Raw genomic sequence first — 18,839 nt, 5'->3', positions numbered from 1 at the left:
TAGTGAACCAATGTCAATGCCCTCTTCCAGGCCAACATTCCCAATAGTGTGGCCATAATTACATTCAGTTGGCTCTGTAGGGTAAACCATATTGTTGAAATGCTTGCTATCTGACTTTCAAAATAAATACACTATTCAAAGATTCAAAGTACATTTATCATCAATGTATGCAGTATACATCCCTGAGATTCGTCTTCCCCAAAGACAGCCACGAAACAAAGAAAAATCATAGAACCTATCTAAGGAAAAACATTAAACCCCACCTCACTAACATGCAAAAAAACACAACTCGCACAAACAGCAACAATAAAAGAGCAAAAAACACAGAATATAAAACACTAAATTGAAAGAGTACTTAGTGTTCGTTATCTGCAGGCAGTTCATTTGTCACAGTAAGTGATTATTAGGTTAACAGAGGGAAATTCAAAAGATGTGCTCAGTCTCCTTGGGAGGAGAAAATGCAACATCCCTAATCTTAGGAATCCTTGGGTCATGGCTGCTCAAAACAGAGAAGGAATGAAGAGTCCCATGTCTATACATCAGGAACATACTTAATGTAAACAGCAAAATGGAGGCTCCACCTCACAAACCTGCCTTGTGAGGAACATAGTGCATCATCAGTAGAAGAGTCTGCAGTTCCCATGTAGCCAGGTGGACAATGAGCAGATGGAAAAGATATAAACTATTGATGGAATACCATAAGCCCAGAATACCAAAGTTGTCAATAATCTGTGTAGTAATCACAGAAGGAAGTGTGTTAATTTTTTAATGGGGTAGGGAGTAGTTATTGAACATAACAAATTTGGTCTTGTTGACATTAAATCAGAGAAACTTGGTTAATGCAAGATTGGATATCAGATGGCCAGTATGTTAATTAAAAGACATTGATTCAAGCTAATGGTGAGGTAGAGTTGAACGCTTGAAACTGGTGTTGCTGGTAAGCATGGAAATGAAGGGGACACGGGATAAGCTTCAGTTGGAAAATATTTATTTAATGTGAATAAATATACCAGTGTATTTGTGTACTTTGGTGTACTCACAATGCAAGACTCCCAGCCAAAATCTGGCAAGTATAAAACAGACCCAGGTGTTACTTTACCTGAATGTTTAAAATCTTCATGACCTGCACTATATAGCTGTAGCAAAAGTATTGCAATAATAAAAGGACCATCAGACACTGGCCAACAAAGCGTTCAGTGAGCTCTTTGGAGAAGGACTTGATGGATCCTCTGAGATGGCTTCTAGAACAGACTGTCAAAATCATTTGGTAGTATGTCTCATTGCCAGAACTTACCAATAAGCACTTTACCTTGGCAGGCCCTTCCTACACAATTGCCATGATACTTGCATTGCCTTGCCTTGAAGTGGCTACGTTGATGATGAGATAATTGCCTACCTCTTTGTGGACTGGGGATTTGCAAAGGAGGTCTGGAAAAAGATGCAGGGGTCTATATCAAGGTTCATCCTGAGCAAATCCACAATAGCGGACTCTCTGATCTCCTGAATATTCTCAGAAACACATACTAAGACAAATCATCAAGCATTGCTGGAAGATCATCAGGACAGTAAAAGATGCACTTTGGTTTGCCCTAAATTTGTCGGTCTTCCAGTACAATAAGATGTCCATAAAGGAACTTTGCTGCCTGGAGCATTCCAGGCTGCTAAAGTACTGTTGAAGTACTGAAGCTTAGGGCAGCCAACACAAAGACTCTGTAGGAATGGTAGTCTAATGTCCTACTGCCACCAGGCATTGGAAGGCTACTCTTTGTAAACGCCTCTTAAACACCTTACTTTTGTATTGGCTAAAGAGACCACATGTCTGACAACGGTGCCTTATACATGGAGTGTGTTGTCACTACAAATGTATAGACCTGATTATACAAATAATACAGTACAAAAAAAGTACACAGATTGCATTTGTTAGTTTTATGAATACTGTTTATTATTGAATTAGAAAAAGGGTGCAGTGAAAGGATTTACACGGCCTCAACAAGACAATGAACAATGCTTTCAGGTTTAACCAACATTTGGAGCATGTCACATGTGAGGTGTTTTGTGTTTGTGAAGTTGTCCAAGAATCTTAGGAAGAAATAAACAAATTGCTGATAATAACTTAATTGAAGGACTAACTCTCCACGACTGATTCATCACGGGATGAACTAGACCAGCATGAAGTACGAGACAAAGCTCCAAAATGACAGTTTCTTTAAGTGGCAGCTATAAATTGGAAAATCAGCTCACTTTATGAAGACTGATGGTTCAAAGACCTAATTAAGGAAATTAAAACTTAGGTTTATTTCTCACATGTTTTGATGTACATGCAATGAAATGTGTTGTTTGCATCAACAAGCACAAGATTGGGCTGCAGGAAGCCCACAAGTGTCACCATGTTTCTAGCAACATAGCATGCCCACAACTCACTAATCCTAACCATTCATCTTTGAAATGTGGGAGGAAACTGGAGCACCTGGAGGAAACCCACATGGTCATAGGCAGGAATCAAAGCCTGATCAGTAATCGCTGACGCTATAAAGCATTTGTGCTAACTGCTACGCTTCTGTTCCATGGTAATTTGTTTTTCATGAGACAAGAAAACATGCATTCACTCTGTGGCATCTCCAACGGCACTCAAGCCCTCAATGATGAGCAGAAGAGCTGGTTTTTACTCTGATAGTAAGAGATCATGTAGACTAATATTATTACAAACACTCAAATGATTAAGTCATCAGACCAAATCGGTGAATTAGGTCTTTCATCAACTGCCAACACCAGTCAATTCCACATTCCTCTACTAGCAAATTGGTCAGCACCAACAATTAGGATGCTAAATTTTGGAAGTAGTGGAAAATAAAGGGACACCAATAGTCCAGTGGCAAAAGGAAACAGAAAGAAACTGTGCCTGACATGAATGATCACCTATTGGAAGAAAACATAAGGATTAGAAGGAAAACAGGTCTTGGCAACAGGATTTTAAGTCCCTATTAAGCCCCAGAACTGCACAGAAGCTCTAGGATTGAAGAGCCAATATATACCACAGGCTGAAGGCTCCCCTTCAGTCTCTGACTCTGAGAACACAGGGAAACCAAAACTGATCAGCTCATGACTTGATGGATGGCTTACTGTGCAGGGTGTGTGTGTGTCTGCTTGTATATTTGCTTTTGCAAATATTTTGAATAATGCAAACTACCATTTCTCAATAGTGCCACTCCAGAGCAAGTGTGAATTTGGCATAACTGTAGGGTATTTGAATAAAATACTACGATGATTCACCAATAAGCATAAAATGGTATCGCATTTTTTAAAAAAACTGTTTCAAATACTCTATTCTGTTTTTTTATTTTGTTACATAAGACACAAGAGAAAGCCATTTAATTAAGTTCTACTTTTAAAATGCTCTCAATTGGCACAGAAGGCCCAGAGATGCAGGTATTTATACTCAAAACAAGGAAATTGAGTTTAACTTTAAAAATAATGAAAGAATGAGCTATATCCATCAGAATGTCCCAAGGATTTGAATACATCAGAGGTCACATTTATCCTTTCACAGAGGATCAATGACCTTGTTTGCTGTTGGTCAAATCAAAGGTGGTAATGAATTTGCATAAGGAGGGAGATTGAAATCTGGCTGACTGGCCCCACACCAAAAACCTCTTAGTCAACATCGGCAAAACCAAAGAGCTGATTATTGAGTATAGGAGGAGGAAATCAGGAGTCCATGAACTAGTGCTCATTAGAGGTGGAGAGAGTCAGTAACTTTAAATTCCTGGGCCATATTATATCAGAGGATCTGTCCAGCGACCAGCATGTAATTGCTATTTCAAAGAAAGCATTGCAGCACTTCTGCTTTCTTAGAAGGTTGCATTTCAGCATAAAATTTCGGCACTTCTGCACCTGCATAGTGGACAGTATCCTGACTGGTTTCATCAAGACCTGGTATGGAGAAACCAATGCCCAAGGATGGAAAAGCCTCCAAAAAAAATAAATAAATGGTGGATGTAGCCCGGTTCATCCCAGGAAAAACCATCCCCACCACTGTTTATCTGCAAAGAGCACTGCCACAAGAAAGCAGCACGCATTATCAAAGACACCTGCAATCCAAACCATGCGCTATTCTTGCTGCTGCTATCAGGAAGGAGGTATAGGAGCCTTAGGTCCCACAACACCAGGTTCAGGAACAGTCATTATCCTTCAAGCATCAGGCTCCTGAACCAGCATGGACAACTTCTCTCCCAAAACACTGAATACAACTGATGGACTCATTTTCAAGGACTCTGCAGCTCAGTATTATTTAATTATTAGTATTATTTCATTTGCACAATTTGTTTTTCGCAGATTGGTTGCTTGTCAGTCTTTGTGTGTAGTCTTTCAATGATTCCATTGTACTTTGCTCCACTGTGAATGTCTACAAGAAAATGAATCTCGGGGTAGTATTTGGTGACATATACGTACTTCGATAATTCTACTTTGAACCTACAGTATAAAAGACATTGGGTAGTGAAGTTGGATTTGGTGCAAGCACTCCCAATGGATATGGACAAAATTTCAGTTCAATCTGATAATGCAACCTTAAAGTAAGGCAATGTGATTCATCATGATCAGAGTCACCTGGGACTCATTTTGAATATCTTTGAGAGCAGATGGGAAATTTCTGGCAAGTTGATTCTCATATGGGTTCTATTCCAGCCTGTAAGCATTCCTCCAACAGAAAACAGTATAAATATAGAATAAAAGGTATGGTCTGAACAGGGTAATTTGAAGTTGAAAGCTCTCCAAACAATGCAACTAACCTGATCTTATGTCATAACTTAGTGCTGAATTAGAAGGTTCCAGCAATTTTCAACTAGAAGCAAGTCCTGAAAATGAGATAAGCAGGGCTTTCCTTAAGATGCACCAACATAGTGTTTAAGAAACTAAAATTCAAATAATTCTAAGTGCACTAACGCCCAATATTAATATCAACTAGGTGTTATTTTCCAATTAACAGTGGAATATACAAATATTAAGCACAAGTTAAAAGGCAGGCTTGACAATAGGAATGATGACTGGAATCAAATGACTAAGAAATAAATGGGTTTAACCCTTGCCACAAAAAACAGGGTGGCATTTCAAAAGTGCTTTTGTTGTGAAATAAGAGGGAATTTAAAAATTATATTTATTGTCGGAGAAAGTGCAATACACAGCATGTTTTCCCCACCCCAGAAACAGTTAATCTGCTGTAGTGATGGTAGTTCAGAATAAATATTGGCCAAGCACAAGAGTGAACCTCCCTGATATGATAGGTATAGAATTATGCAGCACAAAAATGGTCCTCTTGGCCCACTGAGCGGCAGGCACCCTTAACACACACCACATTTTTATTAAAATTCCCTCAACTCCCCAATTCGTATCACTCATCTATGTAGCAGGGATCATTTCTAGTGGCCAATTAACCTCATAACTCACATCTTTGGAACATAGTTGGAAACTAGAGTACCAGGAGAAAACCCATGCTTAAAGGGACAAAGTGTAAACTTTATACAAACAGAACTAGACTTCAGGATTGAAGCCATACCAATGGCGCTCTGAGGGAGCTGCTCTTACCAGCAGTGTCACCCCCACCTCTTTCAAAATGATGGCATAGGATATTAGATATTTACTTGACAGGGCAGATTTGAGTATGGTTAACTTCACACACAAAGGAGGACAATATTTTATAGGAGCAATAGCCTAGATTTTCCATAGGGAGATTCCATAACATTCCGACTATAAAGATGAGCCACGGCTGACCTATTCAACACAAAATGTAAAACAGCAATTTTTTAAAAATAGGCTTGTGTTAAGTAGAATTGACTGACATTGGATCCAAGGGATAATAGGACTGTAGCTGAAAATTGGTGGAAGAACTAGGATTGGAGAGATAATTACAATGCTCAGATAAACAGCTACAGTCTCAACTAAGACTGGAAATCTGCAGCTTTATGGACGATTAAGCCAAATGGACAGCATGTTTAAAAGGGAATGGTGGGCCCAAAACAAAATTAGGTCAGCAAGCAGAGAGACTATAGGAAAAGGGAGGTGCAAGTCATGGTAATAGGGTTTATAATTAAATCGAGCTCATTAATAGCTCATGGGAGGCTGGGAAAGAAAGGATTGGGAAAAAAATATATACCCGCAATTAATATCCAGGGATAATGACTCTCAAGATTTGGGCTGTGACTGGGTGGCGACGGCCCTTGTGATGAAGATGATGGTGGCTGAAGCTCTGTTCCTAGTAAAGCAAAGGATTACAATAAAGGAATAGAAGGCCACCAACAGCTTGGTTCAGTGCTAATAAAATAAGACATCTAAAGAATCCTATAAATAACAATTAAAATGATAATTAAACAGCACATTCGGAACTGGAGGGTCCTTTGACTATTGTGGGTCCACAATGATAATGGGTCAGGTCATGAATTCCTGAAATAGCATATTTATGGGTAACAGCAGCATCTCTGGAGTTGACCTCAAACCTTTACAATAAAAAAATACAGAACATGAAGCAGGGTTTAGTCAAGTAGAAATTTATTTGCCAAATTTCAAATGCACATTTTCTCCAGTTACATTTAAATGTATTTCACTGTGTTAATAATGCTGGAATTGTAACCAATATTGTAATCATTCATGTTTGGATCTTTTTCAAAAAACTGTTACATTTGTTTTTCCTTTCAGATTTCAGAATTTTGTTATTGTATAAACATTTATATATGTATGCAAACATCTCTAGGAACTCATCGGTAGGTCATGAACCTGAAATACTAACCCTACCTTTCTTCCCCACAGATGTTGCCAAGCCTGGTGGGTGTTGCAGCAATACTTTTTGTTTTGAGTTGTCATTCTAGTTTAGCAGCATTTCTCAGCTGAAAGTGCTTTCATGCTCATTACTACATGACAAAATATACACCAAACACCATTTGGATTGTGTCATATAAAATCGTCCAGTTGTGATTGTGGGAGTGATTTTTGATTGAGAGTAATGGCTTGATGCCTGTAGGACATGCACGGAGCACCATTTTACACTGAACTTTAGGGTTACAGTTAAATCTCTACTGTTGCAAACAATCTGAACTCCAGGGATAAGTGTTGCGATTTACCAGATGTTGTCAGGTTAGCTCAGTCTTGGTTAACTAACTAATGGTCTTGAGCCCCTTCCAGCCCAACGAGCTGCACTGCCCAGCAACCACCTACTTAGCCCTAGCCTAATCACAGGCCAATTTACAATGACCAATTAACCTAACCGGACAATGTTTACTCAGAAATATAAATGGTTTTACAATGGGTAACACTATAGACTATTTTAATTATTTAGTCAACATATGACAACAGCTCCCAGAAGGAAACTTGTGCCCACGTATGGATAATCCGCCTAATTGATTCCAGAGCTTTTACTCTAAAAAAAAAGTTGCACTGCACATTTACTTCGAAGTATTTAATTCCATCAGGATATGTTCCTGCAATTTGTTCCAAGCTAATTTGATCCACTCCATCCATTATCAGCAAAAAGGAGACTTCACTGGGTTCAAACGCAAGGGATATTGTACAGTGACCAATGTAGTTAAGTTGCCCCTGTCACCAGACATCAGCCAGTGTGCAGAGAACAGGAGTTCCCAACCTGGGGTCCACAGACCCCATGCTTAATGGTATTTGTCCGTGGCATAAAAGATTGGGAACCCCTGGCTAGAGGACTGTTACCAAAGAAGTCAGTCTGAGGTATTCCCCAACCAGATCAGAGTGTTCAAATTGGGTGACCATGACCTATTCAGGAAATCTATGCACAACCTTAATAAAGCTTTAAGTTTTGCCAAGAAACAATACCAGAGCAAACCAGAGGCCCAAACCAGCTGTTAACTATGGCAAAGCTCACATGCTATAATAGGCAACAAAAAGAAGACAGCAGAGTATTGCTGACAACAACACATTTCTCCCTGATAAGGTCAATGTATTCTAAGCATGTTTTAAACAGGTCAGTGAAATGACATCATTATCCCAACAACCTCTGACACACCTCTACCCAGTCTTCCAGAAAGTGAAACTGACTGGCCTGGATGGAGTCCCCAAGCCACATCATTAAATCTATTACAGTTCAGCAGAAAGTGTATTCATAGAGGCCTAGAGTCAAGTCAAATCAAGTTTATTGTCATTTGACTATATGCATGTATATAATGCACATAACCATATAATGTGTATAGAAATAAGACGTTTCTCCAAACCAGGGTGTAAAGCACAGTAGAACACATGGTAACTTACGAAGGCAAGGATAATATCTACAGAAGAAACACGCATAAAGAACAAACTGAAGTACATTAATTAAATTTTACAAGATACGGAACAGATTAACCAGTGACACTTCGAAGGCAAAGTGGCAGGGACCTCAGAATCCTAATGGCCTGAGGGAAGAAACTGTTTTCCATTTTTATGCACCAGAGTCTCCTTGCTGATGGTAGAAAGTCAAAGAGGATGCTGGATGGATGGGTGGGTGGGACAATACTAAGGGCCCTGCATAACAGTGCTTCTGATAAATGTCCCAGATGGACGATAGGGAGACCTCCATGACCCTCTCAGCTTTTCTCACAGTCCTTTGTAGGGACTTCCGGTCCAATGCTCAGCTGCTCCCATACCAGACAGGGATGCAGCTTGTCCCTCCTTACTCCAATCCCAGTTCTCTGTAAAAGATCACTATCACCTCAGTGCAAAGAAAAATAAGGTAACGTGCCTTAATGACCATCACCCAATGGCTCTGACATCCGTCATCATGAAGTGCTTTGAGAGCTGGTCATGGCACACATCAATTCCAGCCTCCCAAACAACCTCAACCTCCTGAATTCAACTACTACCAAAACAGGTCCACTGTGGAATGCCATCTCCTTGGCTCTAGGACATCAGGATAACAAAGACACGCATGTCAAAGTCCTATTGACAATAACTTCACCTTTGATATCACTACTCCAAACAAACACATTTTCAGACTTCTATAGGACTCAACAACCACTTTGTCAATGGATTATTGACTGCCTAACAGATCGCCATCAAGAAAGAGACAGCACTTCTGCCACAATTATCTTAAACACTGGTGCCCCACAAGCCTGTGTCCTCTCAAACTACCACTCTACTCTCTCACAACTGTGTGGCCAAATCCTGCTCTTGCTCCATCTACAAGTTTGCAGATGACACCACGAAGGTGGGCTGGATCTCATACAAAGATGAGACAGAGTACAGAAAGGAGCAAGAGCCTAGTGGCATATGTCAAGGTAACAACCTCTATCTCAACGTCAGAATAAAAAGAAAGTTGGTTATTGACTTTAAGAAGCGGGTTGGAGTACATTCGCTGTACAAGTGATGCCAAGTTAGAGATGGTTGAGAGCTTCAAATCCCTCGGTGTAAATATCACCTGTCCCGGTCCAGCCTTGTAGGAGCTGCAGCCAAGAAAACATGCCGGTCCTCTACTGAGCAGAGGGCCAGAAGAATTTGACAGATCTCTGATGATCCTCATTAAATTTTGTTGATGACCACAGAATGCATCCTATCCAGATGTATCACAGTTCGGTATGGCAACTGCTCTGCTTGGAACTGCAAGAAATTGAATGCAGTTCATTCTATCATGAAAACTAGCTTTCCCTCCATTGACTTCCTGCTACCTCAGGAAAGCAGCCGGTACAATTAAAGACCCAACCCTGGTCATTCTCCCTTCTCCTTCTTTTCTTTGGGCAGAAGACATAAAAATCAAGAACATGTACCACCGGGTTGAAGGATAACTTCTATCTCACTGTTAAAAGATTCTCAAATGGGCCTCTTTTTTAAAAAATAAAACAAAGATGAACTCTTGATTCTCAATCTATCTTGTCATGTCTCTTGCACTTTAACCCTTACTACACCATCTCTGTAATTGCAACAATACTTTTGTATTCCTTTCTTTCCCCTTTTATAGCAGCTCGATGCACCTATGTATAAATGCTCCATCTGGATGGCATGCAGAAACACGCTTTTCACAATGTGTCAGTATAATAAACCAATTAACAATTACTGTTCATAGACCATTATCTATCATTGGCATTGTTATGGAGAAATCAAATTCAATTGGTTCTATCAACATATCATCAAACAGAAAACTGACCAACTGACGGATTTTGCTTGTGCCCCAATAGGAATTCAGAAGCTGATTCCAGAAATGGTGCAAGTGGAAGTGCCTTGGACACCAAGATAGAATCTCATCAAGACACTCACCAAGAAGCCTTGGTAAGACTGTACTTAAATGAAGACAAACGGAGATATGCTCAAGAAGCAAATTGAAGATGTTTATTTTAGTTGCAGGAGTATCAATTCCAGTGATTCCTCAGAGGAGCATCCTTGGCTGTTTTATCACGTTATCTCTTCCTTCTTAAGTGGGTTGTTCACAAACAATTGCACAGTATTCAGGTCAATTTGCAATTCCCTGGATAATAAAGCTGTCATGCAAGAGAACTGCTTGCTTAGGCTGATAGTCTAATTGGCACTCATGGATATTTAACGGCATTACAAACCCAACTGTCCCAGGATCCATACTGTTTGTCAATGGGGCTGTGAGAGATTCTCTATTACTTTATTCATAAAAACACCCAAGAAATATATATGGTACATGTCTTTCTCTCTGTTCATTGTAAAAAAAAGTGTATTAAATTAATGATACAATGTGTCAATGACCCTCATGTTCCTCTTTTCAACAATATATCCATGAGGCATTTAAGAGGTTGTAACACTGTATAAAGACAATAGGACCCTAGAAAGTGGTCCTTCCTCACAGAGCCTTTGCAGTGCCCGCAACGTGTTTTGGTACATCCTTCTGAAAATACTCCTGCTCACTGAAAAGTGGCAGTGGCAGCATTCACTCAATGACATCTCACTACATTGGAAGTCTCACAGGTTTTAGCGTGTCTTTCACCTGGGATGACTGCCCAGCAGCAATTGATGTTTCTCGCAATAAGTGTCCCTGGTAACAGCATCGAGATCACAGAATCTTATGTAACGGCTTGGGATAACTCAAGGTCCATTGCACCTTTTCCAGACCTTCTTAGCAAATGCAGAATTCTGAGGTGGGTGATTGTCTCATCTGCACCACAGCCACCTTAAGGGCAGTGTGTGCCAGGATTGAGACTGGCTGTGCAGGAATAGTCTGATTGGTAAGGCTCCTCTCAATTCCAGGCAAGGTTGTGATGCTTGTTTAAGATCTAGAGAAATGCTGGAGAAAGCATTTCATATTATTCACCATGTCGTTCTTCCCCACGGCACTCGGCCCTTACCCTACATGGACTTGTGGGTGAAGAGGTAGTTATGTAGAAACCTCTCTGAAGCTTAAGTTCTTATCAAGTAATGGTAATGTGGCAAAGTCCAACTGATTAGAATATACATAGAAACATAGAAAACCTACAGCACAATACAGGCCCTTCGGCCCACAAAGTTGTGCCGAACATGTCCCTACCTTAGAAATTACTAGGTTTACCTATAGCCCTCTATTTTACTAAGCTCCATGTACCTACCTAAAAGTCTCTTAAAAGACCCTATCATATCCATCTCCACCACCATTAACGGCAGCCCATTCCATGCACTCACCACTCTCTGAGTAAAAAAAAACTTACCCCTGAAATCTCCTCTGTACCTACTCCCCAGCACCTTAAACCTGTGTCCTCTTGTGGCAACCATTTCAGCCCTGGGAAAAAGCCTCTGACTATCCACATGATCAATGCCTCTCATCATCTTATACACCTCTATCAGGTCACTTCTCATCCTGCTTCGCTCCAAGGAGAAAAGACCGAGTTCACTCAACCTATTCTCATAAGGCATGCTCCCCAATCCAAGCAACCACCTCGTAAATCTCCTCTGCACCCTTTCTATGGCTTCCATATCCTTCCTGTAGTGAGGCGACCAGAACTGAACACAGTACTCCAAGTGGGGCCTGACCAGGGTCCTGTATAGCTGCAACATTACCTCTCAGCTCTTAAATTCAATTCCACAATTGATGAAGGCCAATACACCGTAGGCCTTCTTAACCAGAGTCAATCTGTGCAGCTGCTTTGAGCGTCCTATGGACTGAGACCCCAAAGTCCCTCTGATCCTCCACACTGCCAAAAGTCTTACCATTAATACCATATTCTGCTATTAGATTTAAAATGAACCACTTCACACTTATCTGCATTGAACTCCATCTGCCACTTCTCAGCCCAGTTTTGCATCCTATCAATGTCCTGCTGTAGCCTCTGACAGCCCTCCACACTATCCACAACATCCCCAACCTTTGTGTCATCAGCAAACTTATTAACCCATCCCTCCAATTCCTCATCCAGGTCATTTATAAAAATCACTAAGAGTAGATCCCCAGAACAGATCCCTGAGGCACCCCACTGGTGACTGACCACCATGCAGAATATAACCCGTCTACAACCACTCTGCCTTACACAGCAATGAAGCCAAGTACCACTCTTCACAACACTGGGGACAGGTAGAACCTCAGTGTTCATCACACCTGGTGTTTTCCTACTTTGGTTCCATGCAAAGCTGATACAGACAGAATAAGCACAGTAATCTGGATGAGGGATATCACAACGGTACATCACAACCCAACAGACATGATCCATTCCATCTGATGAAATGGAAGGTGGCAGTTACAGGAACAGATATTGGCACAGCTGTGCCACATATAACAACACAGATTATTCACTGGTCATATACAACTGGCCCTGTCACATTAATGCTGAAACAAACTGTGAATAACAGATCTCACACTCCACTGGCTTTCTTCTATCCAGGAGCACATTGTAAAATTCTCACCCTGCTAGGATGGACTTAACTGCAACATTCAAAAAGCATACGTCATCCAGGAAGAAGTGACCTACTTGATGAACATCCCTCACACTCAGCCCTCCAATGTAAAGTGCAGGACTGAGAACCTCTTTTCCAAGATTCGTACCATCCCGTCCTGAGATGAATACCCAGAGTCAGTGGAAGAAACTATCCATCAATACTCACTGACGGTCACAAAGGCTACCATAGTTTAAGACTGCAACCTACCACTGCTATCTCAAGGGGATTTGCGCAAGTAACAGATGGCCATCAAAAGGCATCTGGCGAACGAGCGAAATAAAATTAAACTCCATTTTGTTTTCAGAAGAGAAACTATCGCTCAATCCACACTGGTCGCGAAATACAGCAGAAATCGCGAAATCCGCCAAGGCTCCAAAATACAGTTTGGGTACGAACAGCAGATGTTTTGACTGTGCCGAAGGAGGGATGGATGCATCAGTGAAGTCAGACGCCGCAGTAACATACAGTTCAGGAGAAATGAGTGCCGTCCACCACGCAAGCACTTACAAGACACACATTCAAAGATATTGTCTTTAAATTTTATTATTCGCTCTATAACCCCTTTCTTGTTAAAGAAGTACTTACTAGCAACTTGAAATTTTTAAAAAGTGATGAAAATATGTACATTGGAAAATGCGGGGAGAGTCCGGGAAAAGAAAGTTTGATATGTAACCGCTCTGCCTACAGCATCTCTTGACACAATCATAGACATGTTTCAGATAATTAACGTGGCTCGTCCACTTACCTGGTGCAGAGCGTCTGCAGGGAGCTGGGACGCTCGGAACAACTCGGCAACTTTGGTTCCGGCGGCAACCTGGCCCGTGGCGTCGGCATCTGGGAAAGCGAAGGAAAAGAGGTCGGAGAAGCATTTCTCCTCGCTGTCAGTCAGAACCATGCCCGGGGCACGCGCGCACTCCCGGGACATTCTACAGCTGTCTTTGCCCTCCGACACCAGGACACTTTCTCTGACCGCCGGCGCAAGCAGTTGCCTGACCAACCCAGCACTTATTTTGCCCCGTCCCCCCAGCTGCTGTTATCATTCACCACTCTTCTGCCCCGCACCACTTCAGCATTTGTCACTATTTCCTCCCGCAGCTACACGCGTCGGCAGCCACCGCCATTTTTTTTAACCAGTCGACCTGACGTCACTGCAACTCCGCTACGGCTCGGCTAACAGCTGCTGCACCAGGCGCATGGAACAGGGAAAGGCTTGGGGGAACTGCTCTTCTCGCTACGGAGAAGGGGTACTTCGAATTTATTTGTATTATTTTCATTCATTGGCCTCCATCGTCAACAAAAAAAAATCCCGATGGGCACTATATGTGCGCAGAAGTTCCTTAGTTGTGTGATTCAGGTGAAGTACGCGATATACCTAGTCTCGTGGAATGTCAAGAGAAATGCAAATATAAAATTTGAAGTACGATTTTAAATGGTTGTTATCGGCCCTGTCAGCAACTACACCAACAACATTTTAAAAAGGAGTTTAGGGTATGCAATGCAGACAGCACGAATGTTGGAATATTTTATTGGGCGTTCATATTCACTAACCGGTAATTCCGGAAATTAACTTCAGATGTACAGTAATTAAAGAACATTTGATCAAAAGTCCAGAAATGTAAGCAGGTTCCTATGATACAGCAAAAATCTAAGCGGTCTTCAAGTGGGGAATATGTTTATTGCTTACTCGAAGGTAGTCATATCTAATTTAAAAAAGCAGAAAATGAATACCTGTCAAGTTTTATGAAACGCAATATATTCTGATCTATCGAGTGTTTTCAGCACTTATTTTAATCTGAGTGGTACAATGCTCAAGTTCAGCCAAAATATCTAATGAACAAAAATTACTTCGTCAGACCAGATAAAATAAAAAGATGAAAAATTAATGTAAAAAGTCGGACTCCAGAATTACGGCATCTGACTACAGCATCGGGTAAAGGTTAATAGACTACATATTTTAATAACATTTTAACACGGGAAGCAAAATGAAATTATCTTTTATTTCAGAAAAGCATTTGAATGTTATTTAGGAACTTAAAAAGCACTCTCTGTTAAACAAATCACGAAACGTTAGGGTAAAGCAAACTAGTTTCCCTTTTCAGTTTTAAATGTTGACACTGGCGTCCTCTGGTGTATGCCCGCATACATAAAACCAACAGGTTTGCTCTCCTTTCCCTGAATATCGCATGCTTTCACGAGTTAGCAGCAATATAAAAAAGCGTTCGTAATTTGCTGTGAACAGGTTTGCGCGACATCTAAGTGACAACTCCTACTATGGAAAGAGAAGCTTTGCAGAGCTGATCGCCGATAATGGTAAGGGGGAAGTAACCGAAGACAAGTTTCCTAACCCGTATTAAATTGCACAAGATACTCTTTAAGTATCTTTTTAATATAAACTGTTGAGAAACAGTATTTCTTTTTCAGGACCGTCCGATCACATTCATTTTCATTGAATTTAATTACGTTAAAGCCTTTTTTGCCAGTGAATCTACCATGACGTTTCATTTATACTATTTTTGGGCTTACTTCGAAGTTCCTCGAGAATGATGTCTTACAGCTATTTAACATTGATTCGTAAAGGAAATAATTTTTACTGACGACAGTATTTTATGTTTGTTCTCTTGTCCTGCAGGTTAACTTTCCAGATAATTTCATTTTCAGATATTCCTATTGTAAACGTTTAACCTGTTTATTTAGTGTTTATGATTGCACAATAGGGTTTTTAGTCCCATGTTTAATGTATTCAAATTAATTTTTAAGTGTTACATGCTTCAATGTTTATTTTTTGCATGTTTTTAAAGTGTTCTTTAAGTTATCTTTTGGTATCAGTTTTTAAAAAGGTGAGACGAGTTGACTTTTATTTTAAAATAGATTAAAGTGTTTTGTCTGAATCGTTTACGTTTTCAACTGCAACATACATTGTATTTGAAAGTTTTATTTTGTTTGACAACAACACACCCTTTCGAATTTCCTTTACCTTGTAAATTTTCTGGTGACTTTGCATTGCTATGTTGGGATATATGAATATTTCATTGCCTTGGCAGGACCATTAACAACAATTCGGTTCTACATCGTGCCTAACCTCCAAATGTGACCCAGATAAGCAGTAATTTATAAACAGACCTGGAATAAAGAGGTAACTATTAAGGAACATCATAAAGGAATGAATTCCAGAGATGTCAGCAAAATCTCAGCAGCGGAAGTCGTAATTCTGAAATGTAGTCCAGATGTATATTACTCACACGACAAAACACTTCAACGTTCACAAATCTAGAACCTGCAACATGTTAGGTATCTAACCACGCCACTCAAACTTTAGGAGATCTTGGAAGCAGCCAAGCAGCTGATGAATGCCAGTGAAGCACACAGCAGTAAGAAGAATACTAAGGTAACCTGAAGCATTCTTCCGAACAGGAGGAATACCATACGTTTTGTATTACTGTTCGGGAAAATGTTTAAAAAGTAAATATATTATATTATTGCCGCGTCCATTAGAGTTTATGTGGTATTCCTTGAAATGCATGTAGCGCGGTGAGATGGTCGGATTTTAAAGCAAACTGCTTGTTATCCTCTGATAGCGTTATCTCTGCCACTAGGAGGCGCACAAGTTGCCTTGGGGACTGACCATCGATGCTTTTTTTCTGCAGGAGCTTCCCACGCTGACGGAGACAAGATCAGCATTTCGGGGCATACATGTAGGATGCAACACTCTGAAACTTAGGATCGCACACTTATTAAGCACTTCTCTCAGCCCTTGTGTGAAATTTAGTCACTATCTGCTCTAATGTGCCGTTGTATGGTTTGGGTTATTTCGTTTTGAGCACCTCGACATTTCTATTTCCACAAAGTGCATGTCTGGAACGACACGTTATTTATTTATCTCTTGAGATGCCGCGCAGAATAGGCCGCTGGAACCACGCCACTGATTTAATCCAGCCTAATCACCGGACAATTAATTTACCGATCGGTATATTTTTGGATTGTGCGAGGAAAGCGGAGCACCACGCAGTCACGGGGAGAACATACGAACATGCATTCTTCCAAATGCCGGTGAATACAGGCCCAAAGCTGCCAAGTGCTCCGCATATGTTAACCCTTTCATCCCCGTGAACCTCCTCTGGACTCTGTCCAATAACAATACATCCTTGCCGAGATATGGGACGCAAAACTGTTGACAATACACCAAGTGCGGCCAGACGAATGTCTTATAAAGGCTCAGCGTTATCTCCTTGCTTTTATATTCTATTCCCCTTGAAATAAGTGCCAGCATTACATTTGTCTTCTTTACCACAGCCTCAACCTGTAAATTAAACTTCTGGGAGTCTTCCACGAGGACTCCCATGTCCCGCTGCACCTCTGATGTTTCAACCTTCCCCATTTAGATAATAGTCCGCACAGTTGTTCCTTTTACTAAAATGCATTATCATAGATTTCCCAACACTGTATTCCATCTGCCACTTTTTTGCCCATTCTTCCAATCTGTCTAAGTCCTGCTGCAATCGCATTGCTTCCTCAGCGCCACCTACCCCTCCACCTATCTTTGTATCATATGCAATCTTGGCCACAAAGCCATCAATTCCATTAACCAAATCATTGACAAACAATGTGAAAAGCAGCGGTCCCAATACTGACCCCTGAGGAACACCATTAGTCACTGGCAGTCAATCAGAAAAGGCTCCTTTTATTATTCCAAGGCTTTACCAACCACTGAGGTTAGGCTAACTGGCTCATAAATTCTTTCCTTTTGCCTTCCTCCCTTAAATTTGTAATCTCCAGTTCTCCGGGACCAAGCCTGCATCAAGTGATTCTTGAAGGATTATGACCAATGCATCCATTATCTCTACAACAGCCTCTCTCAGCATTCTGGGATGTAGTCCATCTGGCCCAGGTGACTTATCCACCTTGAGTTTGCCTAGCACTTTTCCTTTGTTATAGCAATGGCACTCACTCTTGCTCCCTGCCATTCACAGACCTCTGGCACACTGCTAGTGTCTTCCATAGTAAAGACAGATGCAAAGTACCCATTAAGTTCATTTGCCATTTCTTTGTCCCCCATTACTACCTCACCAGCATTATTTTCCAGTGGTCCAATATCAACTCTCACCTCCCTTTTACTTTGTATATAACTGGGAAAAAACCTTTGGTGTACTGCTTTGTATTATTGGCTAGTTTGCCCTCATATTTAATCTTTTCCTTTCTTATAGCCTTTTAAATTACCTTTTGGTAGATTTTAAAAGCTTCACAATTATCCAACTTCCCATTCACTTTTGCTACCTTATATGCCCTTTCCTTGTCTTTTATGCAGTCCTTAACTTCTCTTCTCAGCCATGGTTGCCTACTCCTGCCATTTGAGAACTTCTTCTGTAGGAGATATCTATCCTGCGCCTTGTGAACTATTCCAGAAACTTCAGCCATCCCTGCTCTGCTGTCATCACTGCCAGTATCCTTCTACAATCTCCATGAGCAGGCTCCCCTCTGATGCCTCTATAAATTCCCTTTATTCCATTGCGATACTGATGCATGTGATTTAAGCTTCTTGCTTTCAAATTGCTGTCCAATCTATCTATGCCTCTCATAATCTTGTAAATCTCTATCAGATCTCCCCTCAGTCTCCGGCGCTCCAGAGAAAACAACCCAAGTTTATCCAGCCTCTTCTGATAGTACATGCCCTCTAACCCAGACAGCATCCTGTTAAATCTCTTCTGCACCCTCTCCAAAGCCTCAACTCCTTCCTATAGTGGGGTGACCAGAACTGTATGCAATAATCCAGATGTGGCCTAGCCAGAGTTTTATAAAGTTGTAACATAACCTCTTGACTTTTGAACTCAATGTCTTGGCTGATAAAATATAGCATTCCATAACCCTTCTTATCAACCTGTGCACCCCTTTCAAGGAGCTATGTACTTGGATCCCAAGATCTCTCTGCTCAGCAATACTGGTAAGGGTCTTGCCCTTAACAGTGTTCTATCTCCTTGTATTTGCCTTACCAAAGTGCA

At 40.9% G+C, this 18,839-nt stretch overlaps 1 protein-coding gene across 3 annotated transcripts in view; it reads right to left on the bottom strand.

Moving 5' to 3' along the window:
* Nucleotides 1-13,954, bottom strand: part of reps2 (RALBP1 associated Eps domain containing 2) — a 205,703-nt gene extending 191,749 nt beyond the window's left edge. For all 3 annotated transcript variants that reach the window (XM_073045841.1, XM_073045842.1, XM_073045843.1), the window contains exon 1: nt 13,592-13,954. In XM_073045841.1, the coding sequence (XP_072901942.1) occupies nt 13,592-13,771 (180 nt within the window). In that variant the 5' untranslated portion in view covers nt 13,772-13,954. The remainder of the gene's footprint in view (nt 1-13,591) is intronic.
* Nucleotides 13,955-18,839: the final 4,885 nt, after the last annotated feature.

This window comes from Hemitrygon akajei, chromosome 5 (genome assembly GCF_048418815.1).
Source record: "Hemitrygon akajei chromosome 5, sHemAka1.3, whole genome shotgun sequence".
Classification (NCBI taxonomy): Eukaryota; Metazoa; Chordata; class Chondrichthyes; order Myliobatiformes; family Dasyatidae; genus Hemitrygon; species Hemitrygon akajei.
This window is presented reverse-complemented; position numbering and strand designations above follow the sequence as displayed.